Source organism: Alternaria infectoria (assembly GCF_024043175.1).
Source record: "Alternaria infectoria strain BMP 0036 chromosome Unknown scaffold_3, whole genome shotgun sequence".
NCBI lineage: Eukaryota > Fungi > Ascomycota > Dothideomycetes > Pleosporales > Pleosporaceae > Alternaria > Alternaria infectoria.
The window spans coordinates 305,403-322,050 of record NW_026250692.1 but is presented as its reverse complement, the minus strand read 5'-3'; the positions used below and the strand labels follow the sequence as shown (position 1 = coordinate 322,050).

General features: G+C 52.5%; 8 protein-coding genes across 8 annotated transcripts; 5 read left to right on the top strand and 3 right to left on the bottom strand.

Moving 5' to 3' along the window:
* Positions 1-271: 271 nt before the first annotated feature.
* J4E92_002358 (uncharacterized protein) lies at positions 272-1,509 on the top strand (the record flags this gene model as incomplete). Its single annotated transcript, XM_051493763.1, has 2 exons — positions 272-827; positions 878-1,509. The coding sequence occupies 2 exons, from the start codon at positions 272-274 to the stop codon at positions 1,507-1,509; spliced, it is 1,188 nt and encodes a 395-aa protein (XP_051355442.1).
* A 683-nt stretch (positions 1,510-2,192) lies between these two features.
* Positions 2,193-3,065, top strand: J4E92_002357 (uncharacterized protein; the record flags this gene model as incomplete). The annotated part of the gene is made up of 1 exon (XM_051493762.1): positions 2,193-3,065. One exon carries the CDS (start codon positions 2,193-2,195, stop codon positions 3,063-3,065), a length of 873 nt encoding a protein of 290 aa, XP_051355441.1.
* Positions 3,066-3,145: 80 nt separating this feature from the next.
* J4E92_002356 (uncharacterized protein) lies at positions 3,146-3,875 on the bottom strand (the record flags this gene model as incomplete). The annotated part of the gene is made up of 3 exons (XM_051493761.1): positions 3,146-3,301; positions 3,357-3,458; positions 3,516-3,875. 3 exons carry the CDS (start codon positions 3,873-3,875, stop codon positions 3,146-3,148), a joined length of 618 nt encoding a protein of 205 aa, XP_051355440.1.
* Positions 3,876-5,595: 1,720 nt separating this feature from the next.
* Positions 5,596-6,779, top strand: J4E92_002355 (uncharacterized protein; the record flags this gene model as incomplete). The annotated part of the gene is made up of 4 exons (XM_051493760.1): positions 5,596-5,725; positions 5,773-5,899; positions 5,963-6,616; positions 6,677-6,779. 4 exons carry the CDS (start codon positions 5,596-5,598, stop codon positions 6,777-6,779), a joined length of 1,014 nt encoding a protein of 337 aa, XP_051355439.1.
* Positions 6,780-7,586: 807 nt separating this feature from the next.
* On the bottom strand, positions 7,587-8,299 carry J4E92_002354 (uncharacterized protein; the record flags this gene model as incomplete). The annotated part of the gene is made up of 3 exons (XM_051493759.1): positions 7,587-7,812; positions 7,864-8,030; positions 8,096-8,299. 3 exons carry the CDS (start codon positions 8,297-8,299, stop codon positions 7,587-7,589), a joined length of 597 nt encoding a protein of 198 aa, XP_051355438.1.
* Positions 8,300-10,135: 1,836 nt separating this feature from the next.
* J4E92_002353 (uncharacterized protein) lies at positions 10,136-10,611 on the top strand (the record flags this gene model as incomplete). Its single annotated transcript, XM_051493758.1, has 2 exons — positions 10,136-10,372; positions 10,426-10,611. The coding sequence occupies 2 exons, from the start codon at positions 10,136-10,138 to the stop codon at positions 10,609-10,611; spliced, it is 423 nt and encodes a 140-aa protein (XP_051355437.1).
* Positions 10,612-14,121: 3,510 nt separating this feature from the next.
* J4E92_002352 (uncharacterized protein) lies at positions 14,122-14,771 on the bottom strand (the record flags this gene model as incomplete). Its single annotated transcript, XM_051493757.1, has 3 exons — positions 14,122-14,267; positions 14,343-14,478; positions 14,532-14,771. 3 exons carry the CDS (start codon positions 14,769-14,771, stop codon positions 14,122-14,124), a joined length of 522 nt encoding a protein of 173 aa, XP_051355436.1.
* Positions 14,772-15,816: 1,045 nt separating this feature from the next.
* J4E92_002351 (uncharacterized protein) lies at positions 15,817-16,371 on the top strand (the record flags this gene model as incomplete). Its single annotated transcript, XM_051493756.1, has 3 exons — positions 15,817-15,893; positions 15,956-16,203; positions 16,292-16,371. 3 exons carry the CDS (start codon positions 15,817-15,819, stop codon positions 16,369-16,371), a joined length of 405 nt encoding a protein of 134 aa, XP_051355435.1.
* Between the last annotated feature and the right edge of the window lie 277 nt (positions 16,372-16,648).

Genomic DNA, 16,648 nt, shown 5'->3' with positions numbered 1-16,648 from the left:
GCTGCTGGGCGACGATGGGCTGGGGCGGTGGATAGAGCAGAGGCGCAGGTGTGGTGTGAAGGAGGGTCCCGTAGTGTTTGCGGCTGGGCAAGATGGGCTGGAGTGGAGCAGGCTGTCAGACGGCCGTCTGTTGGGGAGCTGGCCTAGCGTCGCCCAGAGCGGGAAGGCGGCTCCCTCGCCGGCGCACCGCACCTCAGCCGCCGACACGCCTGCGAAGCGGCCGTCACTCACAGTCTGGCCGTCCCCTCAGGTTGACCCTCGCCAGCCCAGCATGTGGCGGGACCGAACCAACCTCTTCATATCCTACCGCCAGTCCTACGCCCACCACCCCCAGCAGAAGACGCGCCATGCCCGCCCGCGCTCCAATGGCCTGGGCGACAGCACGCGCGTGTCCGAGGAGCGCCAGGGCCTCATGTCCAGCGGCGCCTACCACGACGACGGCGACGCCGTGATTGAGATGGACCTGCTGCCTCCGCGCTGGCTCGACGTGCAGGACGAAATCACCCAGCACCTCGCCGACATCGCCACGCAGACACGCAAGCTCGACCAGCTGCACCAGAAGCACGTGCTGCCTGGCTTCGACGACGAAGACGTCAAGAGGCGCGAGGAGCGCGACATTGAGCATCTCACCCAGGCCATCACGCGCCTCTTCCAAAAGTGCCAGCAAGCCCTCAAGCGCATCGACGCCATGGTCCGCGACGCAAAACAGCAGGGCAGCATCGCCCAGGGCGAAGACGTCATGGCCCAGAACCTCAAAATCGCACTGGCAACCCGCGTCGGCCATGTCAGTGCCATGTTCCGCAAGAAGCAGGCTGCCTACCTCAAGAGTGAGACAACCCCCGCCTCGCAGCCCTGGCTATGCTAACAGTCTGTCGAGAACTACGCGACCTTGGCGGCTTCACCTCGCCCTTCCGCGTTGCAACACCCGTCCAAAACCCCTACAACGACCCTGCCTTGCAAGAGTCGGACGCCGATCGCTCCTTCTCCCAGTCCACTCTCCTCCAGACAAAGCAACAGCGCATGCGCCACGACCCCAATCAAGCAATCATTGCTCAGCGCGAGCGCGAAATCGAAGACATCGCCCAAGGCATCATCGAGCTAGCAAACATCTTCCAAGAGCTGCAGACCATGGTCATCGATCAGGGCAGCATGCTCGATCGCATAGATTACAATGTAGAGAACATGTCGCGAGACGTCAAAGAAGCCGACAAGGAGCTCAACGTCGCCTCTGGATACCAGAAGCGCACCATCAAGAGGAAGATTATGCTACTGCTAGCCATCTTGATCGCAGCTGTTTTCATACTACTGTCGCTCAAATTGGGCAGGAAAGGAGCAAATAATACGCCCGCCGCTCCACAAGTACCTGACGTGCCGCCGGCCATGGCCATGGCAATGGGATACAGACGACAATCAACAAGCATGCGCACAAGTCGCATATGGCATCGCAGGAGGCGGCGCTTGTGGCAGGGGACGAGAAGCGACCCACTAGATAAATACATGTCAAGCTGAGCTCTCCCATATACTATTTCCAATCATCTTCTCACTTCACATCAGACTACACGCTCAACAGCCACCTCTACTTCCAAGTAATCAGGCATCAGATTTGCTGCAGGATAGAGTGCAGCGGTGGGCGAGGGCGGCGTAAGCATCGCTATCGGGGTGGCGCAGGCGGGTGCAACGGTGAGCCCCACAGCTGCATGGGCGTTGGGTCAGAACCAGACTGCGGTTTAGGCACCAACATGTCAGACTGCACAATGCAAGGCCCCATAGTCTCAGAACTCAAAAGTGTAAGTCGCGTAGATTGAACTCGGTGCGTGTTGCGAGAGTGGACGTAAATAGCCAATAATGGTGGTACCTCGGCTCGGTTGCTCTTCTACGCCAAGGTCGTGAATTCAACTCGTGCTATTAAACGTGCATTCCTGAGAAGGACTTTTATATCATTACCAATTGACGTCTCTGTGTTCTCTGGCTCAGCTGATGAAGCAACCTGCTCGCTCTATGGCCGTATCATTACTAGCAAATCGTACGTGAATTACGAGGAAGCGTGTTCTTTCGAGGCTGTGTTTCGAAGACCTGCTCTAGAGAAGGTCGTCGCGTCGTTGACAATTAGCTAACAAGACGCAATGTAGTATACATCTCTGCCTAGGTGTCTATATACCTCATCATACCAGCTTCCTTGTTCACACGCAGCAATGGAGCCACCAGCCTCTCCACCCGTTGCAGACATGGTAACACCGCTATCCGATTTTCAAAAGATAGGTCACAACACATATCTCTGGACATCATCATCATACCTATCCCAACTCGCAGAGCAAACTCCGCTCATCCTACTCTTCACTTGGAACGCTGCGGCCGCAAAGCACATCGCCAAATACACACTTGCCTACCAGAAGCTTTTCCCAACATCCCGCATCCTGCTGGTACGATGCTTCACCCCAGACATGTTCCGCCGTACCTCGTCCTACGCCACTTTGCTCGAGCCAACAACAGATCTTGTAGCCGAACATACCGCTTCAGGAGGACGCATCCTTGTCCATAGTTTCTCAAACGGCGGCGGGAATCAAGTCAATGAATTTGCAAAAGCATGGAAAAAGAAGTATGGTACAGTGCTACCAATGCAAGCACAGATTCTCGATTCCAGTCCGACCAAAGGCCCGTGGATGCAGAGCCATGCAGCCATATCCGCATCCCTTCCCAGAAACACGTTTTGGGGTTGGTTTGGTGGGGCGCTGGTTCATCTTCTCCTTGTCCTCACATTTATTGCAGACAAGACTACGGGAAGGGAGAATATGATGGTAGTTCTCTGCCGAGAACTGAACGATGAATCGGTGTTTGATACCAATGTACCGCGTCTGTATTTGTATAGTCGTTCGGATACGATGGTTCGGTTTGAGGAGGCAGATGAGCACGCTGATCTTGCCAAGGCAAAGGGATGGGATGTCACAAAGGTGCAGTTTGAGAAAAGTCCGCACTGTGGTCATATCAGGGAGGACGAGAACAAATATTGGGCAGCGGTTATGGAAGCTTGGAAGAAGGGGCCGAAGAGTGGTAACATGTCTACTTGATCTAGATACCAGCGTAACGCAGTCCTCATCTTCCTTGTGTTTATTCTAAGCGGAATCTGGTATGTTGCGTCTTGGTACGTCTACAATCGAGCTGCCACCAGACTCAGATATATGTTCCACAGTAAACCGCAGAAGCTGAGGAAGACAATACGACGCTCGACAGGGATGAAGGTGGTGCTAAAGAAGTTGGCAATCGGCCAGACCTTGTACGAATCGAAGATGAGACCGAAGAGCTCCTGTTTTAAGTATTAGCACTGCACACAGCAGCCCTTCGGCAGAGGGCCTACTTACGTTTCTGAAGTCCTGCCCAATCATCGCAACTGTCTTGCCCTTCATGAGACCAATCAGAATCAGGAACATTGACTGGTTCAGTAGCGCGCCCATGGTTATGCACTGTATCTCGCGAGTAAGCTTTAATCCGTCACCACAATTGGAGCATAGGCCACTCACGTCCGTAAACCACTTCTTGAAGATATTCCACCAGTTCCTCACTCTAACCTCTTCTTCCACAATGCCCTTTCCTTCTCCATCACCTCTCAGCATTATGCCCTTCTCCTCTTCACCTTCGCCTACAGCCCTTGTTTGCTTGACGGTCTTCCAGCCCGGAAACGCGCGCTCGAGCCAATTCTGCCAGTGGTAGTTGATGGGCGCGGTGAGTACGACCATGATGGCGAACTGGGTAAAGAGGACGCGGTCGAAGACGAAGGGCTTAGATTCGTTCCATGCTTTGAGGCGTTGCGCGATGACGTTGCTGCATGAGTCTATGGCGAGAGCGGAAAGACAGGCTACCGCGATGGGAGGTAGCTTCATCGTGGCGAAGAAGGTATCTTGGAACGCGAGGAAAGCCGGCGGAGAGTCGCTGTCTAGGTAGTTGATGAGGATGGTGGGGATCAGGTCGCAGGACCGATTGCGAGATGCAGATCAGCGAGGCCAAGTAAGCATCGCAGTACGCGGGCGTTTCGGCGAGGCGGTCACGGACGGTTTCGTAGCAGGGTGGTTGTAGTGGTGGAAAACCAACAAAAGTCAATCGGAGTGCGGCATGGCCATCTGCTTCGGCTGCGCCGTTGCAATGCCACTCCACATTGGTTGGTGTTGCTACCTACTGCGCTTGTCGGGGCATTGGCGCTTGAATCAGACGGTGGCTTGATACGCGTCACAAATGACTCGGCAGCACGCTTATCGCTCTCTCAGCCTTTACGAGGCCTTTGCCGCGGTTTTGTCACTTACTTAACTTCTCGATTTCCTGGTAGGAGAGGACCTGGAGCTTCATACCTCCCAATATTAAGCCGCGCACGAGTGGCCGAGTTGTGGCAGCAGCCTACGGAGCCCTGGACAGGCTGCTTCTTGAGAAATTTTGGTGGCGTACACGCTGCACACCTATGACAACGCTCGGCCGAACAGGAGGCACATGAAATCTGCAGAGATCGTAAATGAGGCAGGACAACATAAGCCAACAGTTTTGGAATAAGGAGCCGAGATGAATTGGAATACCTAACACATCTCGCCTTTTACGCTTGATAGGTTAAGCAAATACCAGACATTAACGAGTTCATGATCGCATCCAGAGTAGCCTCATGCAGTCCCTGAATCTATTGCAATCTCTAAAGCAATGGGCCGTTATGAATTACAGGCTGTGATAGACAATATTGTGTATGGGGTGACAACAAGCTGTTGATGTGTAATTGAGTCTGTATCTACACACGCCCGCATGCCCCGCAAAAAAATCGCAATGTGAGAGAATACACTCCAGGCTAAAAGCTTGTCTTGTCCAATAAAACCAAAAGAAGAATTAACAGATAGAGCGAACTATGCAGAGAGCTACTTGCAAGCACAACCTGTTGCATGTATACCTTCTTGACTCGAATCTTGGCGTAAGTAGCCAGGGTTCAACAATAGTTTGTATATAGATCGCAAGGGGAAGACCTGAAATGTATGAATAAAGTAGAAGACATCAAGTCTGTTCAAGAACCCAAATCACATGCAATTTAGGCTTCCAAGCAGTAACTAAATAGCCACGTGTCAGAGCAAGAACGCCATTGCGTAGAATCCAAAAAGTACTCCGAAACCGAAACTCTTTTCAACCCGCAACGTAATCTCATATTACTCTACTGTTTCTTTTTCTTCTCGTTTCTGTTGGTGTTCACTCGTGGCACTCCCCGGCTAGAACCGTGCGCATGGAACAAGCCGACCAAACTCCGTTTAAATCCACCAACGATGACATAGCGCTATACATCATCATTGCTCAGATAACGTCACCGCATAACCAGCTCACCAGTTAACATGCTAAACAGATCTGTAGTCACGTTCGAAAACAAAGCGTAATGTGGGGTTCGATCTGTGTGCATGAACTGGAGATCTACCGAGGCTCAATAATCGAAGGTGGGTAGACGGCATCGGCGAGCGTGTTGCGCCGTCATACACCGGTGCTGTCTCTTCTTTCGTTAGTTAGGTACAAGCCATCGTTTTTGCCTCACATCTGTGTCTGTACTCTGCTCCCAAGAAACAACATCTTTCAAGAATTACCACCATCATGTCAAACAAAGCAGCATGGATCCCAGAAGCAAAGGGCCAGCTCCAGGTCAAGGAAGCTCCCATGCCAAAGGCAGGCAAGGGCGAGGTTGTTATTAAGAACCACGCCGTTGCCGTTAACCCCGTAGATTGTGAGTATCTGCATTTTCTAGTAGGAATGAGTTGCTAATTAGAGCAGGGAAAATCCAGGACTACGGCATCTTCCTGCAAAAGTATCCCAACGTCTGTGGTACTGACGTCGCTGGTGAGGTGCACGAAGTTGGCGAGGGCGTTACACACGTTACCAAGGGCGACCGGGTGCTAGGGTTCGTCTTCCGCCTTCAACCTTGAGAGCTTCCGCGGGGCTGTGAACTAACAGCATGGTACAGACACGCGTTCTCACTCGTGACTAACGACCCCGCGCACGGTGGATTTCAGCTCTACACTGCTTGCAACGCGCTCGTCGTATCGAAGATTCCATCGCACATGACGTTCGCCGAGGCCTCGGTGCTACCTCTTGCCGTCTCCACTGCCGCGGCATGCCTCTTCAAGAAGGAGACCCTCGCGTTACCCTTGCCATCCTCCAACCCCTCTTCTACGGGCAAATCAGTGTTGGTATGGGGCGGCTCGAGCAGCGTTGGAGCGACTGCAATTCAGCTAGCCGCGGGTGCCGGTGTAAAGGTCGTCAGCGTAGCGAGCAAGCACAACCTAGAGAAGCTCAAAGGCCTGGGCGCAACAGCAGCCTTTGACTACAAGGACCCTAAGGTCGCCCACGACATCATCGCTGCTCTCGAAGGCACAGAATTCGCGGGTGTTTGTGACGCCATTGGTACACCGGATGCTGCGGCTGCCTGGGCACCAGTATACGAGAAGCTCGGTGGACGTTATGGCTCTGTGCTGCCTGATGCAGAGGGCCTTCCAAAAGGTATCGAGGGCACAAGCGTCTTCGGTCCAAGTGTAGCGCTGGCGGACAAGTACGTCGGTGACGTTGTCTGGGCTCGGTGGGTGCCAGAGGCGCTGGAAAGGGGTACACTAAAAGCTGTGTAAGTATCTATGTACCAAGTGCGTGTGAGGCATACACTGACTTCGTGCACGTACCTTAGCCCAGAACCACTGGTAGTTGGAAAGGGACTCGACGCTGTGGCGGAGGGCTACAAGAAGCAGAAGGAGGGTGTCAGCTTTCGCAAGGTTGTGATTGAGTTGTGAGCCCTATCGGAACACTAGCCCACACAACGAACATGTGACAACAACATGTCGAAACCGGGGCATAGCTCTGAGTGATGGTGTCCAGGCAGTTCCTTTAGAAGCAACGTCCGGCATTACAAGCACATGCATGCGCTGAGAACAAGTTTCTGCGGCCCCGGCGAAACATAACCCCGGTCGGGTCCACTTAAAAGTTTTTAGCTTCCTGCACTCTGCTTCAGTTCACGTGCTTCTTCTTCTTCTTCTTCTGCAGCTGCAAGCGTATTCAGCGCTCGCCCCTGTGTCGCATGCTCATTGACACCAATTTCTCTGCTTTGAGCACTTGCTCTTGTAAGTACTACTGCTCTCCCAACTTCCCATCCCTGCACCATGATGAAAAGCATTCCACATTCGCAGTTTCCACGCTAGCCATCAATCGAACCTACTTTAGATGGTCAATGAGCGCGAATACCTTCCTTGGATGTCTGATTTGCATTTCAACCTCACATTACACTTCTGCTCGTTTTCGTCAGCTTTCGCTGACTCTTAACAGGCCACCTAGACTCCGCCGTCGTTTAGCAGTCATGTTGCTATGACCAACATGTATGCAGCTCTGTACGTTACCCAATTAGCAGTGCTCACTACACGATCGTACATAGTTGGAGTTTTGACTAGTTCATTCACTACTCATATACAATCAACACCAAGAATACCTATACTTTGCCACTTTCTCTTGATGGTGTTCCACCATACTAATGCACATTGTCTGCCAGAGCTTCGTTCCATCTTTGCTGGGGTATAACAGTTGCTTCGCACTACAAGCTCGATCGCTTAGAGCATGAAGAAGGTGAACAGACCCGTCATACCCGCGAACACAGCGCTGCCAGCGAGATGGGACGCAGCACCTGTTGCTGAAGAAGGTGAAGGTGACTCGGATGTTGAAGTACCGTTTTCGTTGAGCTTACCACCAGTGCCGGCGGTTGATGTAGGCGATACGTTTTCGGTGGCCTTCTCAGAAGCGTTCTTGAATGCATCAAGAGTGTTGGGACCAGACGCCCTAGACAATGTCAGTGAAAGCAAGCGACTACAAGATAAGTGGAAAACTTACGGGGGGTTGATAACACCGACCATGCCATTCTGGCAATGCATGCCCTGAGAGCAGTAAAACCAGACGGGAGCTGAAGCATTCTTGACCTCATAGGTGAAGGTTGTGCTGGCGACGCTCTCCATATCAGATGTCGGAACAAAACCGGAGAAGAAGCCACCGTCCATAGGCTTTAAATTTGGACGTACGAAGTCAGTGTATGTCCCACACGCAGTTCGTATATGGAGAATCTTACCTGGCAAGGGCTGGCGAAGGTAGCCTGAGCGACGGAGTGGTTCTTGGGCCAGAACGAGAAGGTGACAGTGTCGCCCTCAGCGGCCTTGAGGCTATCTGGCTTGAAGACAAGATCGCCAGCCTTGTTGCCGACAATGACCTTGTGATCCATTGCGAAGGTAGCGCTGGCCATGGCCGAAGCAGCGAAGATGGTTGAGAAATGCATTATGGTTGGTTTGTTGGTAAAGAGACTAGCTCGTTTGGGAATTAAGAAAATGCGGGTAGAAACGAAGGTTGTCTTGGTGTGTAATTGGTAGTGAGAAGAGAAGAACGTGGACCTGCCTGCCGAGCCAAATGAGCACATTTGCGTCCATTATATAGTATATAGAGAAACAGTTGCCGCCTGTTGAGCGGATCAATCGGTATACGCATGCCATGCCATAACACCTTCGAGACTTCAGGCGTCGCGAAGGCACGCTTTCTTGACGCCTGAACGCTTGAAGCGAGATCTGGGGAAACAGGGCGGTCAACGTGTCACAATGCAGAGGTCTGCTACTGGCTATGTTTGCCATGGGCGCCTGTATTGAGCCACTTGCCGCTCGGGTATGGCTGTTTCGAGCCTGAGGCCGATCCTGTGGCTGTCCAGGAGCTAAGACCAGACCCTTATTTCCATGGCAAATGCGTTTCTGGCCAAGGGATGAAACTCGCTGTTGGTCGTTGATGGAACGCGAGATGTTTTGGAGAGCGTGCACGGAAGTCGTGCGCTATTTCCGCCCTGTCATCTCACCCGTGACATGCGTGGATCCATAGCGACTGCCGTGACAGTGGACACCTACCATCGCGATATCTGGAGCGTAGGTAGCTAACGAGCCGTTGGCTCCGCTTCGAGAAATTCTCCGTCACCCGAAAGACTAGCGCAACAAGCAACAGCGTCAACAGCTTCTGGTGCTGCACTCGGCGCTGCCACACATTTTCCGAACGACCAGATCTCATGACATACCACCGAGTTTCCTCGGCACCTTCCTCCGTTGCGCAAAGCGTGGCGACCGTTCCAAGGTTCTATCTGCACCTGGTTGCTTCGTGCCTTCGGAAGTCAAAGCGTCCACGGGCCTGGTATACTGTACCGAATGAACCGACGCATTGTTCCGCGGCTGTGTTCCAAGGTCAAGGCTCCGCTCTCACGAGATCGCAGCTCCCAGGGAGAACATTCTGGTCGAACTTCAATCGGAAAACGCTACGGTTGTATCTCGTGTCGTGAATGCCGAAATGGGGGTCTGCATGGGCGGTGAATCGACGCTTCCAAGGTTCATCTGCTGACCAAGGTAATCGTTGCTGGTGTGAGCGCTACCCTAACGGACAGCTAACTCGACGACGTCCTCCCCTGAGCAACAACAATTACTGCATCGTGTGTGACGCTCTGACGGTGGTAGTCAGATTCCGTGTTCGTCGACGTGGCTTTGGCTGCCGCCACTTCCGAGACTATACGTGCGTCGCCTTCAGACCCCGTCCGGTCACGACATCATACCTAAATCTCGTGAGATTTATCGTGCACGCGTGCCGGTGGGGTGCAGCATCGTTTTATTGATCGCTGTCCGTGGCTACTTATTATGGCACATTGAATGCAACCATCCGTATCTCCGGGCCTTTTCCTCGTCTACTGGACCGTTTATAGCTAGTGAAAGCCTCTCCCGCTGCTAGCGTGCCAAAAATATCGCGACTCTCCGCATTAATTCTCGTGTCTTTTGGCGCTATAAGCTTATCTGTGCTAACCTACACCAAACGCCGCTATTTCATGGTCATCTGCTTTGACCGCTGAAGCTAGTGCTGTCGAAATGGTAAGTCATTCCGGGATGTCGCTCGCGTTCGCGCTTGGGCACCCTGTAAAGATTGCCATCGTGACGAAAGACGAGGTGGAAGCCTCGGATCGTAGAGTGGAGGCTTCGACATGGCGGATGGTATAAATGGCAATGTACTCGCAACTGCAAGACACGCATCATCAGTAACCAGCCCTCCGACTTCCAAATCTCCATTCTCTAAGCCTCTACCCATCTACCAACAAATCATGCAGTTCTCCAGCATCACCTCAGCGGCAATCCTTGGTTTTGCCAGTCTGGCTTCGGCCATCACTGTCAGCTACGATACTGGCTACGATGACGGCAGCCGCGCCTTGACCTCGCTCGCCTGCTCGGACGGCTCCAACGGCCTCATCACAAAGTACAACTGGCAAACTCAAGCCAACGTTGCTGGTTTCCCTAAAATCGGTGGATATATGGGTGTTGCTGGATGGAACAGCCCACAGGTACGTACACTTACTACATTTCCTCATCTTCATTGTCTAACAATACATACTAGTGTGGTACATGCTACGGCGTTACCTACAACGGAAAGACCATCTACGTTCTCGCCGTCGACCATGCTGCTCAAGGCTTCAACCTCGCCAAGGCAGCCATGGACGAGCTTACAAACGGCCAGGCTGCGGCTCTGGGACGTATCGATGCCCAGTACGCTCAGGTCGCTACTAGTAACTGCGGGTTATAAGCACTGCGCTCTACTACAAACGATGATGATTGGAGAGGGAGGATCACGAGAAACATCCGATAATGTGTATTTACAGGATTCCGGATGAGGTATTGCATAGCATAGCGTTCCTTATTTGCATGCGGTGGCGTTTGTACATACATTCCTTACTTAATTCATAGTCCATATAGGATGCAGGTCTGCTTGCCATAAAGAGAGGCGTTATTTATCTGTTGATGTAAATGTCTACCATTGCCGGCCTTAATGACGCCAGAGTCTACAAAGTCTTCACACTTTTTGTGAGCTTCTTGATCATCCTCCCCCCTCCCCTTCACTGTGCGAGTCGCAGCCATGCAGCTGCGGGGTAGGATAAGCCCAAGTTTACTCTTTTCGGCATAGCTCTTGTGAATAGTAAGTGTTCAGGAGATTCTACACCTTCGCTGATGACTGACCTTTCTATACGCTCTCCTCTTCTATGTTGCGTGTATACCTAGTCGTGATCGACAAATTACAAGACCGTTGCGTATATGGAAAGTATGAGATGACGAGGAGATTGCAGGGGTGTGGAAAGTTCGGATAAGGAGATGCAACAAATGTTTGAGGTTGTTGAGAAGGCTATGGAAGGCTGGTCGTTATTATGCTTTCGGTGGACACTGGTAGAGGGGAGTTACCAGATTCGCCGGCTTTGTTATCCCAATTTCTTCTTCTCGGATCTATAGCCTTCTTAATGAAAGGCTGCAGTGATGGTGGCGGGCAATGCTAGCCTACATTGCGGAGACGGTTGCATAGATTGAATGTGCGTGACATTGGCACTGACATCTATTCATTGTTTCTATCTACTTACATGCATCCTAATTTCTCCATGAGATCTAAAGGCTTGTTGGTATATCGCTATTCGCAAAGGAGGGCCATCTACGCGTTGACCAAAAGACTTTTGTTGTGGAAACGAAATGTACATGTCCCAAGAGTATCGAGGCTACGCCCGCATAGCCAAGCGCTCGTGGCCTGCTATTAGAAAAGGTTGTGTTAAAAAACCCGAGGGGCGATTTGTGATCAAGCGTCCTCGAGACAGCACTTGTTTAACGAGGTGTTGAAGCAAGTAATCGACCAAGACTGCCACTAGCGAATGATGGCTCAGGAACTGGTGACTTGGCGTAGAAGATCTCGCCTTCAATTGTACTAGCAGACGTCCTTGATATGGAAGCCGCCGATTTGTGCGAATAGGACTTTGGACTCGATGGAGCCGTCACTGGGGTAACGAGATCAATTGATTTGGCTCCGTAAGACCCACTATGCGACGGCTTAGTCCTGGGTGGAAGAGGTCGCGTAGTGGCGGGCGTGTATGGCAGCGAGTAGCTCACTGACGAGGCTGGGGTGTGTGACAGCGAGGGGGCGGCGCTAAAGCTGATTTGTGAAGTAGAGCTACGGCTGTAGCGCGGTCGAACGGTATCGGGGAAGTAGGCAGGCGATTGGAATTTGCGGAGATATTTTGATGCCTCCGAGTCGAAACGCTGACACCGGTCGACGCTGTTATCGTCTGACGAGATGTCGGAGAAGGCACATGACGAGCGTTTTGACTCAGGCTGAGTGGGGGAGCGCTGAGGTACAATGTCGCGAAAGGCAAACTCGTCGAACGTGAAGTTGGCAAATGGCGTAGTTGGCGGTGAGTAATGATCGTATGAATAGGTAAGGCTCTTCTCGGTGTCCTTTTTCTTGCAGCTACGTGTGCATGTCAGTAGGTGGCCTGTGCATCATAGAGTGGGTGTGGGCCATACCTTTCCGAGCAATAGAGCACAGAGTTACTGGGAACAATAATTTGCTTCTCGCAGACGGTGCTGCAACACAAGATTAGTGCGCAGTCGCGAGGACTCGGATGACGACAACATACCAGTAGTTCAAAAAACTCACGGCCATTGAGTCCTCGTCCTCGTCGGATGCAGTCTCTTTGTAATGAACGGCTTTGGAGGCGGCTTTGGAGCCGTGGGACTGGGTCCGCTTTGACAGAGGCCTAGAGGGCCGTGCGTGCGCTGGCTGCGACTTTTTGGATTGATGAGACGGGTGACGAACGTGATGTGTGGCCATGATGGATGCAGAAGAACTTTAAAAGCCTCACTGTGGTAATCGCGCACGGTGCACGGTGCACGATGTCGTTACAGGGCTGGAAGTAGGGCAGCAAAGAAGCGGTGACACAGGCCGCCGAGTACCAGCTGCTGATATGACGGAAGGTTCGTGCGTGGCTTTGTTTAGGATCCTTATCGCTTGGGTTCTGCGCCAACGTCTTAGCCAGGAACACGATAGTGCGTGTCTAGATCGTGACGATGTACAAGAAGGGGCCTTGATCGATCGACGAGGTTGAGAGGCGACACCAAGAAGCCAGGAGAACGAGCTTACTTCAACAGACACGGGACGTGCGACGTCGGAAGGAAGGAAGGATAGAGTGCAGTATAGTTCCGGGAACGATGCGCGGGTTGGGCTGGGCTGGGGTGCGCGGCGATAAGCAGCAGTTCGTGAGAGACAGCAAAGCCGAGTATTTCCACGGGGCAGGCGGCTTTCAGCGGCAGGATAACAAGCTATGTATCCGAGATCGATAGCAAAAGGAGTGCGGGATTGCGGTCAATAAGTAATTACGAGACCGGCGCCTGCGAGTACCTGAGGGCAGTTCTAGAACATGGTTGACGACGACGGCCTAGATATGCGGTCGGGATATGGTTGCGCGTGTGGGGATGATTCGTGATAGCCATCACGATGGAGCCATTGAGATCATCTAGCACGCCATAGCGGCACCCGCTGCCCGCTGACTCCTCCCTACTACCCCCCACTCGCATCCACCACGGTGCCTTGCTACAACTCAATCTTTGCCGGTGTAGCCACGGCGGGGAAGCCTGGTCAGAGTGCATCCTTTCGCCGTTGCAGCGCTGTGCATGGAAACGTCGCAGCCGTCGTGTTGCAGCGAATTGCGGGCCGAGCATGCACACGGGAAGACCACCAAAGGTCCACGTTCTTGTGCAACTCGGTGCGACTCGCAGCGGGCACCATCACTACACACCACTGCCCACTCGGGTGCGAGCTCTCTCAACACAATGAAGCCATATTGCGTATCTATCACAGCCTTCCGTTCGGTAACAGGGCGCGGCTCCTCTTTCGCAATCGACTCACCACGCCTTAGTCGGGCTTTGAACAGCTTTTTTCGCGGCTTCATCCAGCTCACCAGTCGGCTTGCGAGCCGCTATACATAGAGTGTGTTCCTTGCCGATAATTCGCATCTCTGAAGCACTCCGGTTGAGTGACTTTTGACTGTGCATAACTAGATGCGGGTCCATTGTCTACTCGCGTAACTCTATCCTAGCGGCCGCGCAACAAAAGAGCCAACCGGGTCTTCAGAAGGGCCTTCACCGTCTCGAACATGGTGAATCACCAGAAAATCTCTTAGGCTTCAAAATACACACCTTTCTTTATGCTGCAATCCGCCACCATCAGCGTCTATGTACCTTCATATGTCGGTCAAGAGTTTTCTCTCTCGACACCTTGGTCTCAAACAGAAAACGCATCGTCCATGTATCGCCCTCTAGTGACACGCCACAGTTGGATCGGGGTCGAAGTTGGATAAAACGGCCCTTTCTGTTGGTGTTCAGGCACCGGTGGGCAATCAACCTGCTCGAAGCTGAAACGGTTCCGCCCTACCCCACAAAAGTCAGCAACAACTCGCCCGATGTCGTAACATGGGCAGGAAAACAAGACGTGGAGAGACCCACTACACGCGTTCAGAAAGGTCTCGAACGTTTCTTCGTTGCGAATCGTCGCAGATATCAGAGCTTCGAGCGCTGGGTTCAAGTAGAAGAATTCTCCCAGAGTCGAGACCAATCGCGGAATGACGGACTTGTCGTATGTCTGCGACGTTGTCAGATCCACTTGTCCACGAGACTGCAATGACGATGACTTACGACGTCTGCTCCCACTACAACATCTGGTACGCTCATGCCATAGTCTTCGGGAAAGGTCGCTGCGTCAATGGGATGGCCCCACCTCAGCGCGGCTGTCCGCACTTGAATCCGGGACGTGTCATCGACATCAAGTCCGTTGAGAAAAAGATTTGTTCTGATGGCATCGACAACAGCCTCGTCGCCATCTGTGGCAACCACGCCGGTCGCCCCCAAGTGCTTCGCGCAAAGAATGGACAGCATTCCAGTTCCTGCGCCAAGTTCAAACAATCTCTTCCCGGATACAAACGGTCGGCCAGCCTCGGACGCGAGATGCGACCCGAGTAGCAAGGCGGCTTCCCAAGTTCTGAGACCAGTCGTTCCAGACGAGGAGATGACGGATCGCGCTTCAAGTAGCGTTACCGTACGTTCGTGCGTTACGCTATCATCGATTGAATGATGGGGGTAAGAGTACGTCACGAATGCTTTTTGCTGAGCTGCATCGGCTTCGGAGGGCAGATCAGCAACAAGCAGAATAGTCATCGCTTCCATAATGTCATCTGAGATTTCCTATAATTGGGACGAAGAGAAAGGTCAGCAAGTGCTGCATGGAATCTTTGCGATTGCAAGATGATTATTATGACTTGATAGATGGCTGGCTACAGCGAAGGCAAAGCCATGGTGAGGAGATAGGAGACCATACATCCTCCTCCGGGTCGGTGATCGACCTCTCGAGTTTTGCGACAAGTTGTTTGAGAATCCTCAACCGATAGCGGTCCGGGGGTAGTGATGTGATATTGGCTGCATCGAACAGATTGTGGAAGAGCCACACTTGTACGTTTGGCGCTTTTAGTATCGCATCATCTGGCCATCTTAATTGGTGTGGTTCGACCAGCTGGAAATACTGGCGTTGCAAGATAAGTAGCTGCAGTAGGTTGGACGGAGCGTCCATGGAAGCGACAATAGTTTTTGTTCGGCACGTAAGCTAGAATATTTCAATGTGTCTCAGCCTCCCTAGTCGTGCAGCCTAGCTGTATGTTCTGATTTTGACGAGGGGAAAGAACATCCAAGCACGCATCTGCTTACGTAACTTTGTAGCGGGGCGCCTTGGCAGACTAAGCGAGGCGCACTGCCGACCGCCGACACGACGCAGCAAATTCGACATCTCCATCTTGCCGCCAGCTAACCACAGGTAATCGACAACAGCAAGATCGATCTCTGTCCAGTACGTCCATTGCAGACCCAAGCCCGCCCTATTGTACTTGTGACTCACGGCTAATTGTCGTGTTGCAGGTCGAATCCTTCCAACATGGCCGACTCTCAAGTTACTCTGCGCACGCGCAAGTTCATCCGCAACCCTCTCCTCGGACGTCGTCAGATGGTCGTGTAAGTGCAGGAAACACCGAGCACACAGTTGCGGGGGATTGAGTCTGACGGGAATACTACAGCGATGTCCTTCACCCCAACCGCGCAAACGTTTCCAAGGACGAACTCCGTGGCAAGCTCGGTGAGCTGTACAAGGCCAAGAAGGACGATGTCTCCGTATTCGGTTTCAAGACACACTTTGGTGGCGGCAAGAGCACCGGCTTCGCTCTTATCTATGACAGCGCCGAGGCCATGAAGAAATTCGAGCCCCGCTACAGGCTAGTACGCTACGGCATGGCCACCAAGGTCGAGAAGGCCAGCAGGCAGCAGCGTACGTCTTCCCTGCGTCTATGCATGGTGTCGCAATTATGGCGATGGATCTGCATGTCGATACATGACACATACTGACTGGACAACAGGCAAGCAGCGCAAGAACAGGATGAAGGAGTTCCGGGGCACAGCCAAGTCCAAGGGCGGTGCGAAGAAGGACAAGAAATAAGCGGGTGCACACTGATGATGACTACGAAGGTCATGGCTGGAGTCGAGTGGCGGTTTCTCTACAACTACTGGTTCGCCTGGTTCTTCCTCACGGTGGATACGGAGTTGCTTCTGCGGGCATCGGCATGTATATCTACGAGCGCCTGTAAAACTCTTGCGGATGGGAACGACAAGACGGATGGCGTTTGAGATCAATTGTCTGCTAACCATCAATGCATATCATGGACTTTACGATCCCCCAACTATTTTGCCATTCGCCCGATTTCCACATGGTTTAC